We start from the raw sequence: 17,922 nt of genomic DNA, 5'->3' as shown, positions 1-17,922 counted from the left end.
CTTTATTATTATCATCCCTTGGCTTATAATAACCTCTTCCAATAGTAATATTAGATCGCTAAAGTGCAGAATCTCATTATCCTTCAAATTTCTACTCAATATAATTTTTCCAAGAATGGTACAAATGATCCCACAAATCAGAAATAAGGCCTCATAGTAACCAATTCATTTTTTGTTTTTGGGTTTTGAATGCTAACCCTATTTCCTTCTCATTTCTTACAATGATTTGCATTTTTCTTAAGTACAGTGGTTGAATTCTTAGCCAAATTCCAAAAACAGAAACAAGTTTTTAAACGCTACTTTTTCTAGTTTTCAAAATTTGACTTTGTTTTTTAAACTATTAGTAAAAAAATAGATAACAAATGAAGAAATTTGGAGTTGGGAGTAGTGTCCATAGTTTTAATTTTCAAAAATACAAAAACCAAAACTCAAATGGTTGCCAAACGAGGCCTAAGCTATTTCGGCTAGAAGTAACTCTGAAATTGAAGGAAATCTGATCAAGGAAGAAGAGCCCATCCAAGCATCTTCAAAAAAATTAGTTATGTTACCGCAGCCTCATTTGAAGGCAGAAGAATCTACAAAACTTTATACTTACTAATGCTCACCCAAGGACTCCTTACACTGGTAGCTTTTTTATGACTTTAGAAGAACAACCCAGCTTCAGATTTTGCATGAATACTAACAATCGCTTTATGCCATTATGCAGAGGATTCATGATAAAAATGCCAAACCCATTTGCCTAACAAAGATGTATCTCCCTCCACATAGATTAGAGTAGTCTTAGTAGGAGGGAGAGCAGGGGGACTCTCAAATTTCCATAAATGTATCTCGATATCTCTTTTGATCTAGCGTGTTCACTCATATGCATCCTCTCTTGTACTTTCCAATTTCTTAGTGAAAAAGTCATAATTTTTTAGCATAGATATATCAATATCTCATTTACCTTGTACAATTGCAGTATCTTGAACCCTGCACGAGGGTTATTCCACTTCCACATGTGATGCATTTACTTTGCTCCAAAGTTTGGTTGTTCCAAGACCCAAGAACATTATCATTCGAGTGTGTCAAAGTTGTCTGATGAGATGCAACAGGCGGCTCCCACTGGGTTACCTGGGTTCTCATATTGTAGTAGTATTTAAGGCCTGCAATCATATGCAAAGTTGTCAATGGGGAGAAAACTGCAAATTATATTATTCAGCAACTTTTTTCGGAAAATTTTCCATTGAAGTTAGGAAAACCACCAATTACAACAAGAACATAATAGTAAAAGCATGGTATGAGCATCCCTCAATGGATAATTCCATTTTCAAGCCTTGAAAACTTTGTAAAGAAGATTCATGAGATGCCGAATAAGCAAGTCTTAAACCACAGATTGACCCAAAAGCTTAAGTTGATGAGTGAAGGCAAATTTAATGTTATATCATCTAACACTTCCCCTCACTTGTAGGCTTGAAATATGCAGAAGACCCAACACGTGGAAACCAATGTCAATTGGGGAGGAAATAACACTACAGAGGTTTGAACACAAGACTTCCTACTGTGATACCATCTTAAACACCAATTCACCCAAAAGCTGAAGTTGATAGGTGAAAGGCAAATTTAATGTTATATCATCTAACAGCAAGTTTCCACACAATTCAAGTTGATTTCTCAAGCCTTCAACCTTTAGACTCTCCAAATGAATGACTCATCAAAAAGGTAGGGATGGTGGACAGGACTAAACTTGAAGGCTTTCGATGTTCTAGTTATTAAGTGCTACCTCCAGTTTGATTTTTTGCATCCAGCAACAAGCACTCACAGACATCTACTTGTTGGAACCTCAGCACCTCAGCAAAGAACTAAGGAAAGAATGAATCCAAATATTCAGCAACTCACAGTTGGTCATCCTTTTTTTTTTTATCTTAATTTCGTTTTAAAGGATAAATATAACCAATAGTTAGCAAATTTAAAATGCAAACTACGAAGTGGATGGTCATAAATAGGCCTTAGAAAGAATGGCTTCCACATTGAAATAGAACTTGCTGCAAAAAAGTTAAAATTACAAGACTACCAAACACAAAGAACAGAGAAAATAAAGGTTCAAGAGAAGCAAACTTATACAGTAAAAATCCTAAAATCGCCACTTCATGGTATTCTGCTTTACTCTTCATCATTAGATGTTTCACCACTCTTCTTGTTGTGTTTCTTTGCAAATCTCTGGTGTTTATAAAGAACTTTGGATCCACCCCCCTCTAGTGGAAGTGTGGCAATCGTTCTTGGTTTCTTGATGCTATTCTCATGGGTTTTGCAGGACGAGGATCAAGAGTGTGTTGAGTTTCCTTTGCCTCAGTAACTCACAATTGGTGATCAATCAAATGAATAAAGACAACTAGGCAGAAGAATCTCGAATGGGCTTGAATTTGGACAATATAACCAAAATTTCCAAAAGGAAAGAGCTATTTTGAGCATTTCCTAGCCAAGACAAGCATAAATCATAGCTTGGACAGACTGTCAATAATAAAACCCTTAGAAATAGATGACACTACCTTGGTCTCGTGTCATGGGACTGGAGAATAAATTAAAATAACTACCTAAAGATGTAAGAATCAAGATTCTAGGGTGGGAGGCAGTTGCTTCCTTAAAATTACTCTAACCACTACATACTGAGGAAAAACATAAGAGTATCTTCTCTGTAAATAGGGCAAGTGTATGGCTTGTGTAAGCAGCTCACTCCTTACCCTTGTATCATATCTTGTAAAAAAATGCAAGTAAAATTCTGGAAACAGGAATTTCCGCATTGGTGTACCTTGCCTTGAGTTTTGTGTTGTGTTCTGTGTATGCGTTCCTTGTCCCTTTTTGTTCTAAGCTGCTAATATGTGGCCTTAATGTTGCACAAAGCAGAAAAATTAGCCTTGGATTTTAGGCTTTTAGCCTTGAGGACTTGGATTCTATATTAGATTTGACTAATAAGATAACCTTAAATTTTTCTTACATCACCACTACCACCATCCCTAAATTTAATAGCCTTGAATTTCATAACCAATTTTCTTTTTTTTTTTTTTTTTTGAAGGAAACAATATCATTCATTAAACGAAATTTACAAAATGGAAAGCGCATCCAATAGAGATTACAAGAAACTTCTCTAGCTGGATATAAGTGTGTTTCGACCTAACTGCTAGAAGGTAAGACATTTTTACACCATTAGAAAGCCAAAAAGAGAGATGAATAAAGCATTTCCTTCGAAGATCTAGCATTGTTTTGGGATATTTATTAGTTCCTTCCATTCCAAATGGACCAAATTGTAGAACAATTAAACTCCTGGCAAAGATTTTTTTTTTTTTTATTTCTTCGATAAAAAGCTTTGTTTCCTTTTATTAAAAAATCTACCAAAAAACCTTATTATGTTGCTTGAAAGAGTGGTCTATAAGTAATAAACACGACCAATTCAACATGTCCCTAGGAGGCAACACACTCCAACCAAAAGCTTCAAACAGACAAGCCCAAATTTTAGAAGTGTAGGGACAGTGAATAGTATTGAAAGATAGAAAAGAAGATGAAGATAAGGTTTACGTGGAAAACCCTAGGCCAGGGAGAAAAAACTACGATATAAAGAGTTTTATTAATTTTTGTCACACTTACAAAGCACCTAGACTCAGATATAAAAAGATCTGGCAAAAACCTAAAAATAGTAGAAGCACGTAAAAGGCTAAAATGCCCTTAGGGCACACACTCCTTATTTCAATACTCCCCTCAAGTTGGGGCATAAATATCAATCAGACCCAACTTGCTAACACAAGTGTCGAAGCTCTGTCTTAGTAACCCTTTGGTGAGAAGGGTAACCTGTTGACTTGACGGGAGGTAGGGAATACAAATGCTGCCACTGTCCAATTTCTCTTTAATAAAGTGTCTGTCAATCTCAACATGTTTTGTTCTATCATGTTGCACTGGATTGTTGGCGATGCTGATAGCTGCTTTATTATCACAGTAAAGTTTCATGGAACCATGACTATCCTGGTGGAGATCAGATAAGACTTTCTTCAACCATATCTCTTCACATATTCCTAGACTCATAGCCCTGTATTCTGCCTCAGCGCTACTTCGAGCAACCACACCTTCTTTCTTACTCCGCCAGGTAACAAGATTGCCCCACACAAAGGTACAATATCCTGACATTGATTTTCTATCTATAATGGATCTTGCCCAATCTGAATCAGTATAAGCTTCAATGTATCTATTGTCGTGTTTTCGGAACATTAAGCCCTTTCCAAGAGTAGACTTTAAATACCTCAGAATCCGAGTAACATCCTGCATATGTTTCTCGTATGGAGCCTGCATGAACTGACTGACCATGCTAACAGCATAGGATATATCTGGTCTCGTATGAGACAGGTAAATCAATTTCCCCATGAGACGCTAGTACCTGTCTTTATTCACTAGAACCCCTTCAACAGAATCTCCCAGATTAGTATTGACTTCAATGGGAGTATCAACAAGTTTAAACCCTGCCATCCTGGTTTCCCTCAACAGATTTAGAGGGTATTTCTGTTGAGACACGGATATTCAGTTCTTTGATCTTGCTACCTCCATACCAAGAAAGTATCTCGGATTACCAAGGCCTTTGATCTCGAATTCACTTGCCATACTCTGCTTTAATCTGTTAATCTCTGCTATATCGTCTCCTGAAAAAACTATATCATCAACGTAGACAATCAGAACAGCAATCTTCCCAGATTTGGATCTCTTCGTGAATAGAGTATGATCAGAATATCCCTAAACAAAACCTTGGGACTTAACGAAGGTAGTGAATCTGTCGAACCACGCTCTTGGAGATTATTTCAAGCCATATAAGGACTTCCTGATTTTGCAGACCCGATTGTCAAATTTTGCTTCAAACCTGGGGGCTCATATAGACCTCTTCTTCTAACTAACCATTCGGGAAAGCATTCTTTATATCAAGTTGATGGAGGGGCCAATCTCTGTTAATTGCAACTGAGAGAAGGACCCGAATTATGTTCAGCTTTGCTATTGGAGAGAAGGTTTCTGAGTAATCAATCCTATATGTTTGTGTGAATCCTTTAGCAACCAGTTTGGCCTTGTATCTATCAAGAGTCCTATCAGACTTGTACTTGACAGTGAACACCCATTTGCATCCAACTATTTTGTGACTCTTGGGAAGAGTAACAAGATCCCATGTCTTATTTGTTTTGAGAGCTTTCATTTCTTCCACACCAGCAGCTCTCCACTCGGGAACTTCCATGGCCGCATGCACACTGGTTGGTATTGTCACAATATCCAAATTGGTGGTGAAGGCTTTTAAACCCAGACGACAAGTTACTGTAAGACAAAAACCTATGCATGGAACATTTGGTACACGATCTAGTCCCTTTTCGTAGGGCAATTGGTATATCAAGGGAGGCATCATAATCTCCTGTTTTTCCAGACTCATCAACACAGGAATGGTGATCATGCTTGCTTATCTGTGGCAAGACCTCATCCTCCTGCGTCTCTCTTGGTGACTCATTATAATTTGTAGGTTTGTCCTCATCGAGAGTCATCCCATTAATTTCACCTCTTTCCGTTATATCACCTTCAACACACAAGTCTTATAATGGTGACTCATTATAATGGTAACTCATTTCAAGACTCATCAACACAAGTCTTGAAATGAAACGTAATTAGGTGAGAAGATAACTCTGTAGTTCAAATCACTGGTTATTTTACTAATAGACAACAAATTATAAGAAACTTTGGGCACGTGCAGAACAATTTGTAAAACCAACCCTGGAAAAGGAGACAAACGACCCTTTCCAGCAACCAGAGCAAAGGACCGATCTGCGATTCGAATCCTCTCATTTCCAGCACATGGAGAGTACGAGAGGATCGATTAGATGAGCCAGTCAGATGATCAGTCGCTCCTGAATCCAAGATCTAAGTATCTTTTCTCTCAATAAGAAGACTAAGAGATTGACTAGTACCTGACTGAGCATCTGTACTGATTCCAATAGTACCTAGGTCACTCGGGTTGGTCACTTGAGACGAGGAGGCATCATCAACAGTTTCACTCATGAGGGCTCGACCAGACTTTGATTTGTCATTTGAAGACCGACGTTTGCCATTTGGGGGCCGACCATGTAGTTTCCAACATTGATCCTTCGTGTGCATGGTTTCTTACAATGCTCACATATCGGAGGCGATTTGCCACTCTGCTTGTCATTCTCCAATCCGGATGATTTTACCCCAAATGCAGCAGAGTCCACAGCTGTAATCACAGAACCATTCATAGCATTGGTCCTATCGTCCTCCAATCATACTTCAGAGCAAACCTCCATAAGGGACAATATCGGCCTCTGTCCTAGTATTCTACTGCAAACCGTATCAAACTTTGAATTCAACCTAGCAAGGAAGTCATAGACGCGATCAGTCTCCTCAATCTTCGAATACTGGACCCCGCCACACGAGCAATTCCAGACAATTTTCTGGCATAAATCCATCTCTTGCCATAAAAAAGATAACTTATTGAAGTACGAGGTTACGTCCATGGTTCCTTGTTTACACTCATGGACTTGTTTTCTCAATGTATATAGACGCGAGGCATTCTGTCGTTTTGAATAGAGCTTCTGGACTGCTTCCCAAATGTCTCGAGCAGTGGCAGAATACAGCAAGAACTTTCCGATCTGAGGTTCCATGCTGTTAATCAATATAGAGCGGAGAAGAGAGTCCTTTCCCTTCCAGGCACATTCTTGAGGGTCTCCAGGGTTTGGTCTTGGTATCTCACCAGTCAGATATCCGAACTTATGTCGCCCTTCAAGGACCATTTTAACTGATTGAGACCAGGAGAAATAATTCTGGCCATTCAGTTTTTCTCCTATAATTATTCCTGTAGAGTTTCCTACAGAACCAAATAAGATATTTGCAGCAGGTAACTTAAGGAAGACTGTTACCGAATTTTCCGTACATAGCGGTAGACTAGAAGATAAGTCTAGGTTAGGGTTTGTCTGAAGATTGGATGGTGTCCCACAGAACGCCCTAAGTACTGCAATCTGTTGTTGGAGACTAGCAATTTGTTGTTGAATTCCAACCGGAGTAAAGCCCAGTGATCCAGGGCTTCCATGACTGATTGACCCAGTTGGAACAAAGGCTATAGAGTGCTGCCCAATCGGAACTAAAGAGGAATACTGACCCGTGGGCTCGGCGGCGTGGATCTGAGTCTGGAACGGGTATGGCAGGTGCTGCGGCCGTGGTCTAAACGAGCTGCAACCTGGAGACCATTGGAGAAGTCAGCCGCTACGCTGAAGCTTGTCGGAGGCAGGACTAAAGCCGCAGTGGAAGAGGGGTCAGATGCGCTACCGTTTGTCGAAGACCTGACTGGAGCCGTGCTGGAAGAAGGGTCAGACGTGTTGGGATAACGTCTGAACAGATTGGCGCGCTGAAGCCCGTCGGCGCGCTACGGATCTAGGCCAGTTGATGCGTACCGATAGCGCACTGAAGCTCCGAAGCGGCTAGTGCGCGATCAACTAGTGCTCTCCGAACGGCGGCTGGTGGATCTGGTGCAACTGAGTTCCACTAGTCTACTCTCCGAATGACGGCTGGATCTAGTGCGACGCGACTGGGCTGATCCTAAACAGCTGCTGTGACTGGATTGGGTTGAGAATCGACTGAAGGTATTGATCGACGGCAGCCTGAATTGTGGCGGTTGTTGACGCTTCTGCCATTGTTCCATCTTCTACCAATGTTGCTGATTGAATTTCTTCAATGTGACCTATGGTTTCGTCACCTTGCTCTGATACCATATTAAAAGATAAGAAAAGAAGATGTAGACAAGGTTTACGTGGAAAACCCTAAGCCAGGGAGATATAAAAAGTTTATTAATTTTTGTCATACTTACAAAGCACCTAAACCCAGATATAAAAAGATCTGGCAGAAACCTAAAAATAGTAGAAGCACGTAAAAGACTAAAACACCCTTAGGGCACACACTCCTTATTTCAACAAATGGAAATATGATTTTGAGAATCTCCATCAGTTTGGAGAGATTGCTTACCATGAACATCTTCTCTGAAGCCTATCATATGTGCTTGAGCATCTATAACTTAGTTCCCAGAAATGGAATTTATCTTTTTTGGGTATTTCTCCTTCAAATATTATTGTATGGATCACAAGTTTGAGTAGGTGTTCCAGCCGTGAGAATAGTCAGCAAGGACTTCTTAGAGAAAGAGCCATCTTTGTCAAAGTTTTCATAACCATCTATCTTGTTCTGTGAAGGTTTGATTTTTAGGGACTTGCTACAGAAAAATGCTCCACTCCTGGATTTCTGAATCTTTGGAATTTCTTCTGAAGTTTAACACCCACAACAAATTTTCCTTGTCATGAACTTCAGCTACAGTATCTTATTTTGGATTTGATAAGTTGTGTATCAGGGGAAACCTGGTGCAAAACAGATCGTTTCAAACACATAAATCATGCCAAAAAATGTAGATTCACCATTTCCAACCTTGCAAGTGATATTTTGATCAACAAACTCTTGATTCTGTATGATGAATTTCTAGGGGCTTTTATGACTTTAATCAGTGCACTTGATTTAAGGTTGAAATGTGATGAGCCAAACTTCAGATTGATAACTTTCCTCCATAAGGCATCCTTTTCCTTGGCAAATCTCCAAACCCATTTGGCTAGAAGAGCTCTATTTCAATATGATATCAGTATTACATTTACTGCACTTCCAACCAACTTGTCTTTTCCCCTATCTAACCAACAACCTGTGATTGTAAACTCAAGACTCCTGTCTGAAGATAGCAAATCCAACTTGAGTGCACATCAAACAAACGGAAGTCACTCAAGATCAGATTCCAAATATACATCACCTGAGGGTCCAGTTTTAAACAATTCAGATCGAATGTAGAGATTTCAATATTTATGCATTCATTTAACGAACTTACTGAAATTTCCTGATAGCTGCGTTACAACAATTCCACACTAGAAACTTGGAACTGAAGGCCACTTTCTCAAGTCTAAACCTTATAGATATATAATTCCTATTTTTAGGGGAAACCAGAAATGTATACATGCACTGAGAAAAGGTATGGTAAAGATGAAACGAAAAGGATTATGGTGTCGTAATTCCTCTAGATTTCTCATCTTTTTCTTAGATCTCAAGGACACATCCTATAGAACAAATTTCTTATCTTTTCTCCTCGAAGTTATGCATGGAAGGAGGTATATCAGCATCATGAATACATTAAATCTCTCACCAACCTGTTGCTTGATCGAGTGCCTCCATCCAATCTTCTGGAAGGGATTCGGCTGATGAAAGTTGCGTATCAGAAGAAGATTCAGAGGGCCTTTCCCATTGACTCTTCCCACTACTTTCATTATAATAATATGACACACCACTGCCAGGGTCTTTAGCCTCCACCTATGCAGTAGAAACATACAAGTATATAAAAAGGAGGCCTAAGGACAAACTTCCAAAAAAAAAAAAAAGAAAAAAAATTCCAACACATCATATTTTATTGAAACTTCTTAGAAACACAAAGAACTATCCCCTTTAGACCACTCTGATGCTATTTTATGGAGTTGGTTCTGTCTACAACTTTGTATGGGTGCAAAACTAAGCATCGTTTTAAGCATTTTTGTCTTTCTTATCTTATTTCCAATTGGAAATCTCTATTCTAATCACGTTTAGGTGCTCTGGGATTTCACCTTATTTTATTTATTCAATGAAATGTTTCTTATCCTAAAAACAAAATGGAGAAAAAAAAAGACCAGTCAATACTTCTAGTCACATTTTTTTTTTTTTTTTTGGGGGTAAAACATACTTTTGATCCCAAGATACTTAGTTCCTGTTTGGTCAATGGGTTTTTAAAGCTAATATTTTTGTCCACAATATTTGAATTTAGCTTGTATTTGGTCCTTTAGGTTTCAAAAGCAACATATTTGATTTCAATGTTTAAATTTGATTTAATTGGTCCTCGAGATTTGAAATAGGTTCCTAAATGATCCCTGTTATAATTCTATAGATAGGGTTTTCCATTCTTGTAAATATTTTGTGATATTTTCCTTTTCTATGCTTTGTACACTTGTATATATTCATATCTTTGGTGAATGAATAGAGCATTCTGATTCTTTCTCAACATAGATTTTACATGGTATCAGAGCACTCTAAACAAACTTAGAGTTTTTGTGAACCTTAGGGTTTGAGAATTTAAAACCCGTTTGTGATACGTTTAGGTTTTGTAGAGAGGTGAGTTTACACTTTTGCTTATAGTCACCGTCTTCGGTTCGTTCGCTGTCGGTCATCAGCCGCCGTCGCCGCCGGAAAAAAAAAAAAAAAACAAAACAAAAAAACCCTGAATGAACTGACCTTCTCTTCTGCATTTCAAAGCTTTCAATCACCTGACTAAATTTAACCAAGCTCGTGGGCTCTGCTTTAATCATACAAGGATTTACGAAGGCAACACACCATTCCATTCTCCCCCTGAGCGACAAATCCTGGTGGTTGCTCAACACACCTCTTCTTGAAGATCACCATAAAAAATGCATTTTTAATATCAAGTTGAATGTAAAGGCCAACGATTGATTGAAGCTAATGAAATAAACAACCTCACAGATGCCATTTTTACTACAGGAGAAAAAGTATCAGCATAGTCAACGCCATAAGTTTAATGTAGCCTTTCACTACGAGGCGCGCTTTTAACCGAGCAACAGAACCATCAGGATGCCATCTGACCAGTCCAACAAGGAGCCCAGCGCGCCGATCTACAAACCCCAAAGTCCGGTTGCCATCTGACCAGCGCGTGAGGCTCACGCGCCGATTGTTCCATCTTGTTTTCCGTCCACGCGCCGGCACATGTAGGCGCGTGCGCCGTCGTTTTTTTGTTCGTCTTCTGGTGTTTCTAGTGTGGTTGACTCTTCTTGGTGGTGTGTTTGTTTGGGATATATAGATATTCTCACTACTTGTAAAGACATCTCTTCGGTAAATTAGGATTTGATTCTCTGCTGTCCGGTGTCTATTTTTTTTTAGGTAATGCTGATAAGAAACCAGTAGTCATGTCAGTTTGCTAAATTCATCGTTTGAGTTTGTATCCTCGAGTCAATAAACAAGTTAATGCTCTTTTGAATTAGTCCATTCTGATGTTTGGGGTCCATGTCTGTTGAGTCCAAAGGAGGTTTAGGTATTTTGTTACTATTGAAATAGGGAAAGAAGACGAACAAGGAGTTTACGTGGAAAACCTAATTCAGGAAGAAAAACCACGGTAGAAAAGAACTTATTATTTTTATGTCTTGTTTACAATAGACCCAACCTTAGATATAAATAGAATAATGTGAAACCCTAATTTAGCAAATATAGTAAAAAGACAAAAATGCCCTTAGGGCTAATTTAAACGATTTCAACACTCCCTTCAAGTTGGGGCATAGATATCGGCAAGACCCAACTTGCTAATACAAGCTTCAAACGTCTGTCTCGATAACCCTTTCGTAAAAACATCGGCAATCTGTTGGACTGAAGGTACATAGGGAATACAAATAGCTCCGCGGTCTACTCTTCTTTAATAAAGTGCCTATAATTTCAACATGTTTGGTTCTATCATGTTGTACGGGATTATTCGCAATACTGATGGCAGTCTTATTATCACAATACAGCTTCATAGGCCCAGGACTACTCTCGTGAAGATCAGATAAAACCTTCTGCAACCAGATTTCTTCACACACTCCCAGATTCATAGCTCTATACTCTGCCTCAGCACTACTTCTGGCCACTACACCCTGTTTTTTACTCCGCCAAGTTACCAAATTTTCCCATACAAAGGTACAGTACCCTGAGGTTGTGACCTTCTATCAGTCATAGATCCGGCCCAATCTGAGTCCGTATATGCCTCTAGCTTCGTGTGTCATGTTTCCTGAATACCAAGCCCTTCCCAGGGGTGACTTTAAATATCTCAAAATTCGAGTCAGCTTCCATGTGCTCTCATATGGACTCTGATGAACTGACTTACTACACTCCACAGCATAGGAGATGTCGGGTCTAGTATGAGACAAGTAAATCATGTTTCCTACTAGGCCGTTGATACCTCTCCTTATTCACAGAACACTCCTTCCGAAACACTTTTCATTTGCTATGGACCTCAATAGGAGTGTCAATAGGTTGGCATCCGGTCATTCCTGTTTTCTTTAACAAGTCCATAGTGTACTTCCGCTGAGAAACAGATATTCCTGCTTTTGATCTTGCCACTTCCATCCCTAGAAAATACCTTAAACTACCAAGATCCTTAATTTCAAATTCACTTGCCATCCTTTGTTTTAGCTTAGCAATTTCTGCGTATCATCCCCTGATAGGATGATGTCATCAACATACACTACCAACACAGCAATCTTTCCTAAGGGTGGTTTTTTGGTAAACAAAGTATGATCAGAATGCCCCTGAACAACCCTTGGGACTTAACAAACACGGTGAACCTGTCAAACCACGCCCTAGGAGAACCTCCCCATATATAAAGACTTCCTAAGTTTGCAAACATGATTCCCAAACTATACTTCAAAACCTGGAGGTGGACTCATATAAAACTTCCTCTTCCAACTCACCATTTAGGAATGCGTTCTTTACATCTAGTTGATATAGGGGCCAATCTTTATTCACGGCGACAGACAGAAGACACAAATCGTGTTTAACTTAGCCACTGGGGAAAAAGTTTCTGAATAATAATTTCATACGTCTGAGTGAATCCTTTAGCAACTAACCTGGCTTTATACCTCCCAAGTGTTCCGTCAGAACTTATACTTCACTGTGAACACCCATTTGCAACCAACTGTTTTGTACCTCTAGGAGAGCTACTAACTCCCAAGTCTTATTTGCCTCAAGAGCTCTCATTTCCTCCATTACTGCTGCTTTCCATTCGGAACTTCCATGGCGCATGTACACTGGTAGGTATTGTTAGAGCATCTAGCTGAGTAGTAAAAGCCTTAAACACAGGAGATAAGTTACTATAGGTCAGAAAGCTATGCAAAGGGTATTTTGTACATGACCTGGTTCCCTTTCTCAGAAGCAATTGGCATATCCAGAGTGGTATCATAGTTGTCAGTTTTCGTCTGTCCCTCTTCATATCGAACGTTTGAGACAATTCTGCTTCCTCTTGAGGATCTTTCAACATCTCATCCCTTCCTGAAATTTCAATCTTCTCTGAGCTCATTTCGTCATTTTCCATGTTCCCAGACTTTTCTTCAAGACTCTCCTTTGAAACAACGGAATCTTGAACTTGTGCTGGTTCTGACGCTTGACAACTTTCCGATGGAACACCAGAGGTTTCCTGAATTTCCTTTCTGAGATTCCTCCTATAATATGTTATCCAGGGCACTTGTTTAGTAGGAAAACCGACACGGAAACAACAGGAGCAGAATTAGGTTCAAGACTAGGTAGACTAGGTCTAGGAATATTGGGACTAAGCTCAGTTCAGGAATATTCGGACTAGGCTCAAGTTGTAGGCTAATGTTATGGAGTACGTGGAATTGTTAGTCTCTTCATTCGTGGTCTCCCCCTGAAGATGACTAACGGGAAAGAACGGTTTGTCTTCAAAGAACGACATCCATAGTGAACAAAATATTTTTCTGGAAGATGGATGAAAGCATTTATAGCCTCGCTGATGAAGGGGATACCCGAAAACACACATGTTTTATGCGTCGGAGCAAACTTAGTTCGGTGTGGACCATGAGTATGAACAAGGCTGTACACCCAAACACACGAAGAGGAACCTCAGGAATAAGACGGGTAGACTGATAGGACTCTTTGAAGCACTCAAGAGGGGTTTGAAACTTTAGAACTCGTGAAGGCATTCTATTAATTAGATGAGCTGCGATAAGAATCGCATCTCCCCACAGGTACGAAGGAAGAGACGCTGGAATTATCAAGGAACGAGCAACTTCAATTAGATGGCGATTTTTCGTTCAGCTACCCCATTTTGTTGTGGAGTATATGCACACAAGTTTTGATGGATGATCCCTTTGACACTAGGAATTCCTGGAAGTGTGTGTTGACAAACTCACGACCATGTCACTTCGGAGAAATGGCGATCTTTGTGTTAAACTGTGTTAATACAGGTATAGAACTGTTTGAAGGTAGATAAAACCTCGGACTTATCAGCAAGGAGATATACCCATGTAAGTCGGGTATGGTCATCAATGAAAGTTACAAACCACCGTTTACCAGACAGGGTAGCGATGCTCGAGGGACCCCAAACATCACTGTGGACCAGGTGGAGGTGGTTAGGCTTATAGGGCTGAGAAACAAAATGACACGCGAGGTTGTTTAGCACGTATACAGACATCACAAGATAATGAAGAAACATTCACATTATGGATAAATGAGGAAACAAATACCGCATATATTGAAAACTAGGATGTCCAAGAACGAAAATGCCAACAATAAATAATCTGTTTCAGATATAGCCAAACCAAGATAAAAGACTAGTCCTAACAAGCTTCTGGAGGAAGCATCTGTAGAAAGGAATATAGGCTCTGTATTCGGGCAGTGCCATCGTCTCAGCCTGGACTCAATCCTGAAACAAAGCAGTATGTGAGAAGACAACCTACAGTTCAAATCTTTTGTATTTTGCTTATTGATAATAGTTGTAAGAAATTTTGGCACATGTAAAGGACATGTGCAGAGTTAATCCCTGAAATGGTGACAGTCTACCTTTTCCAGCAACAGGAGCGAAGGACCCATCCGTAATTCGAATCCTCTCATTTTCCAGCACTTTGGATAGTATGAGAGAAAACCGGTCGGATGAGCCAGTCAAGTGATCGGTTGCTCCTGAATCTAGAATCCATAACTCATTCCCTCAGCAAGGAAACGTAAAGGATTGAGGGTTACCTGATGAGCAATCTGTTCCGATTCCTACGGTACCTGAATCACCAGGATTTAGTCACTGAGGTTGTGTCTGAGGTGTGCACCCCTCCAATTTGATTCACCACTAGAGCACGCCCAGATTTCGACTTGTCATTCGAGGCGACGTTTAACCATTTGGAGGCGGACCATGCAATTTCCAGCACTGATCCTTCGTGTGCCACTGTTTTTACAATGCTCACAAACTGGGGTGTTTTAACTATTCTGCTTGTGCACATCAGCTCAACGGACTTCACCCCAAGGCAACTACTTTAAGTGGTAACCACTTGCCCGTTCATTGCACTCGAATCTTCTTCTTCCAATCTAACTTCTGAACATACCTCCATGAGGAGACGGAATTGGTTTCTGCCCTAGTATTCTACTTGCGAACTGTATCAATTTGGGGTGGGTGGTAGCCCGCGAGAAAATCATACACACGCTCAACCTCTTCTATCTTGGAGTAATTGGAATTCCATCTTGTGGGCAGGTCCAGATGATTTCCCGACATAGATCCATTTCTTGCCATAACAATGACATCTTGCTGAAGTATGACGTTACATCCATGCTCCCTTGTTTGCATTCGTGAACCTGTTTACTTAGAGTATACAGGCGGGATGCTTCTGACGCCTCGAATATAACCTTCGGACTGCATCCCAAATATCTCGGGCAATGGCTGAATAGAGTAAGGGTTTCCCGATTTGTGGTTCCATACTACTAATTAACATTGAGCGACAAAGAATCCTCTGCTTCCAGACACGCTCTTGAGGATCCCCAGGATTCGGTCGTGGTATCTCTCCAGTTAAATATCCAAACTTATGGCGTCCCTCAAGAACCATTTTAATGGTTTGGGACCCAGAGAAGTATTTGCCCATTCAACTTCTCTCTCGTATCATTCCTTGCAGAATTTTCCAATTGTTCCAGATAAAAGATTAGAAGTTGGAGTTAGGAAACATTGATACCGGATTTTCTTGAATACATCGGGGAAGAATCATGGCCATTCAATCGGCTCCCAGGGCGACATCTGTTGCTGAAGACTAGCTAATTGTTGTTGGAGTTCCCCATGAGATCCAGATCTGAATTTTCTCTGTCTAAATATCCATGGGATTTTCTTCAATGGACTCACCCATTCGAAACTGGGGCTGAACTGGATATACATGAGAAGATGCTGCCACCATGATACGTGAAGAAGCTACTGCTGGAAGTCCACCAGCACAAAGTTCGGCACCCGTGACCGGCGCTGCTCCAGACGGCTGTGATGGTGGTAACAGATGAACGGCTCGGCGATCTGCTGCGAAGCGGAAGAAATTGCGCCGATCTGACCCGACCCGGCAGCTGGACAAGCCCATGACCGTCTGTGTAGATCCAATTCTGTGCGACGCCGAGATACCTACCGGCTGTAGATCGATCGTGTGCGCGGCTGAGAACGTGCGAGGCTGAGACGGTTGTGTGCGAATTTGAGGGTCCGATCGTTTTGTGACCCGATCTCGTGTGCCGGCTGGAAGGCGTGACCTTCCACCACCACCTGCTGTTCGGGCTGGAAGGATCCGATCGATTGGTGTTTCAGTGTGAACGGCTGAGACTGGAAGTTAATCAGCGCGCCAGCTGGAGCATCCCACCACCTGCTGTTCGGCGCCGCCAGCTGATCTGTTCGGCTGAGCCACCTGGGATGATGGTTCGGAGATAGCGGTCAACCGCTGCTTGAATCACAGCCTCATTATTCAGCGTACCTTCACCTATCAAGTTTGATGACTGAGTTTTTTCTACCGGGCTAGGGTTTCATCACCTTGCTCTGATACCATATTGAAATAGGGAAAGAAGACGACACAAGGAGTTTACGTGGAAAACCCTAATTCAAGGAAGAAAAACCACGGTAGAAAAGAACTTATTATTTTTATGTCTTGTTTACAATAGACCCAACCTTAGATATAAATAGAATAATGTAAAACCCTAATTTAGCAAATATTAGTAAAAAGACAAAAATGCTCTTAGGGCTAATTTAACGTATTTTCAACAGTTACATTTGTCGATGACTATTCTCGTGTTACGTGGTTATAATTTAATGAAAAGTCGTTCTGAGTTACTTTCTCATTTTCGTAACTTCCATGCTGAAATTCAAAACTCAGTTAGTGGTGCTCTTTCAAATCCTACGGAGTGATAATGCTAAGGAATATTTCTCTCATACACTCAAGTCTTATTTAGATGCCCATGGCATTCTTCATCAATCTTCTTGTGTCAATACTCCATCTCAAAATGGGGTTGCAGAACGAAAGAATCGTCATCTCCTTGAGACAACCAGAGCTTTGATGTTTCAGATGCATGTTCCAAAATCCTTTTAGGCTGATGTTGTTTCCACGGCTTGTTTCTGATAAATCGCATGCCCTCTTCCATTCTTAAGGTGAGATACCTTTTCGTACTTTATGCCCCAAGCAACATTGTTTCCCATTCCACCTAAAATATTTGGTTGTACCTACTTTTTCGGGATGTTCGGCCATCAGCAAATTAGTCAAAGACTGATCAAAGCCTATTAAAATGTATTTTCCTTGGTTATTTCCGTGTCCAAAAGGGGTATCGGTGTTATTGTCCTAGTCTAAATAAATATTTCGTCTCTCCTGATATCACGTTTTTTTAACATACCCCATTTTTTTCATCACCATCTTACTCTTCGAATAAGAGTCGGGGGGAGCATTAGGAATTAGAGGATGATTTCCTTGTCTACACAGTTATTTCTCCCTCCGATCCTCTTCCTGATTCATCTCTACCTGTGGCTACATCTACTCTTCCACCCACCATTAAGGTCTATACTCCACGACAACCTCCTTCGGTTCCAAGCCCTGTACCAAAGTCTTCTTCATCATTGGATCCAGAAACGAGTGATTCATTGCTCTTTGTAAAGGTAAACGTACATGTGCTCATCCTATTTCTTTTTTTTTTTTTCATATAGCCATTTGTCGCCTTCCACATGTTCATTCATTGCATCCTTAGAGTCTGTATCCATCCCGAAAACTGTTCATGAGGCTTTGTCTCATCCTGGTTGGTGTGCCGCAATGGTGGAGGAGATGACTGTCTTAGATG

General features: G+C 40.4%; 1 protein-coding gene across 3 annotated transcripts in view; it reads right to left on the bottom strand.

Annotated features, from left to right (window-relative positions):
- LOC120092051 overlaps positions 1-17,922 on the bottom strand; it is an 84,743-nt gene that overhangs the window by 16,115 nt on the left and 50,706 nt on the right. For all 3 annotated transcript variants that reach the window (XM_039050244.1, XM_039050246.1, XM_039050247.1), the window contains 2 exons: positions 9,231-9,390; positions 944-1,142 (listed from right to left, as the gene is read on the bottom strand). In XM_039050244.1, coding sequence (XP_038906172.1) covers positions 944-1,142; positions 9,231-9,390 — 359 coding nt within the window. The remainder of the gene's footprint in view (positions 1-943; positions 1,143-9,230; positions 9,391-17,922) is intronic.

The sequence above is a fragment of the Benincasa hispida genome, chromosome 11 (genome assembly GCF_009727055.1).
Source record: "Benincasa hispida cultivar B227 chromosome 11, ASM972705v1, whole genome shotgun sequence".
NCBI classification, from domain to species: Eukaryota; Viridiplantae; Streptophyta; class Magnoliopsida; order Cucurbitales; family Cucurbitaceae; genus Benincasa; species Benincasa hispida.
The sequence above is the reverse complement of the archived record's forward strand: the minus strand, read 5'-3'. Positions and strand labels throughout refer to the sequence as shown.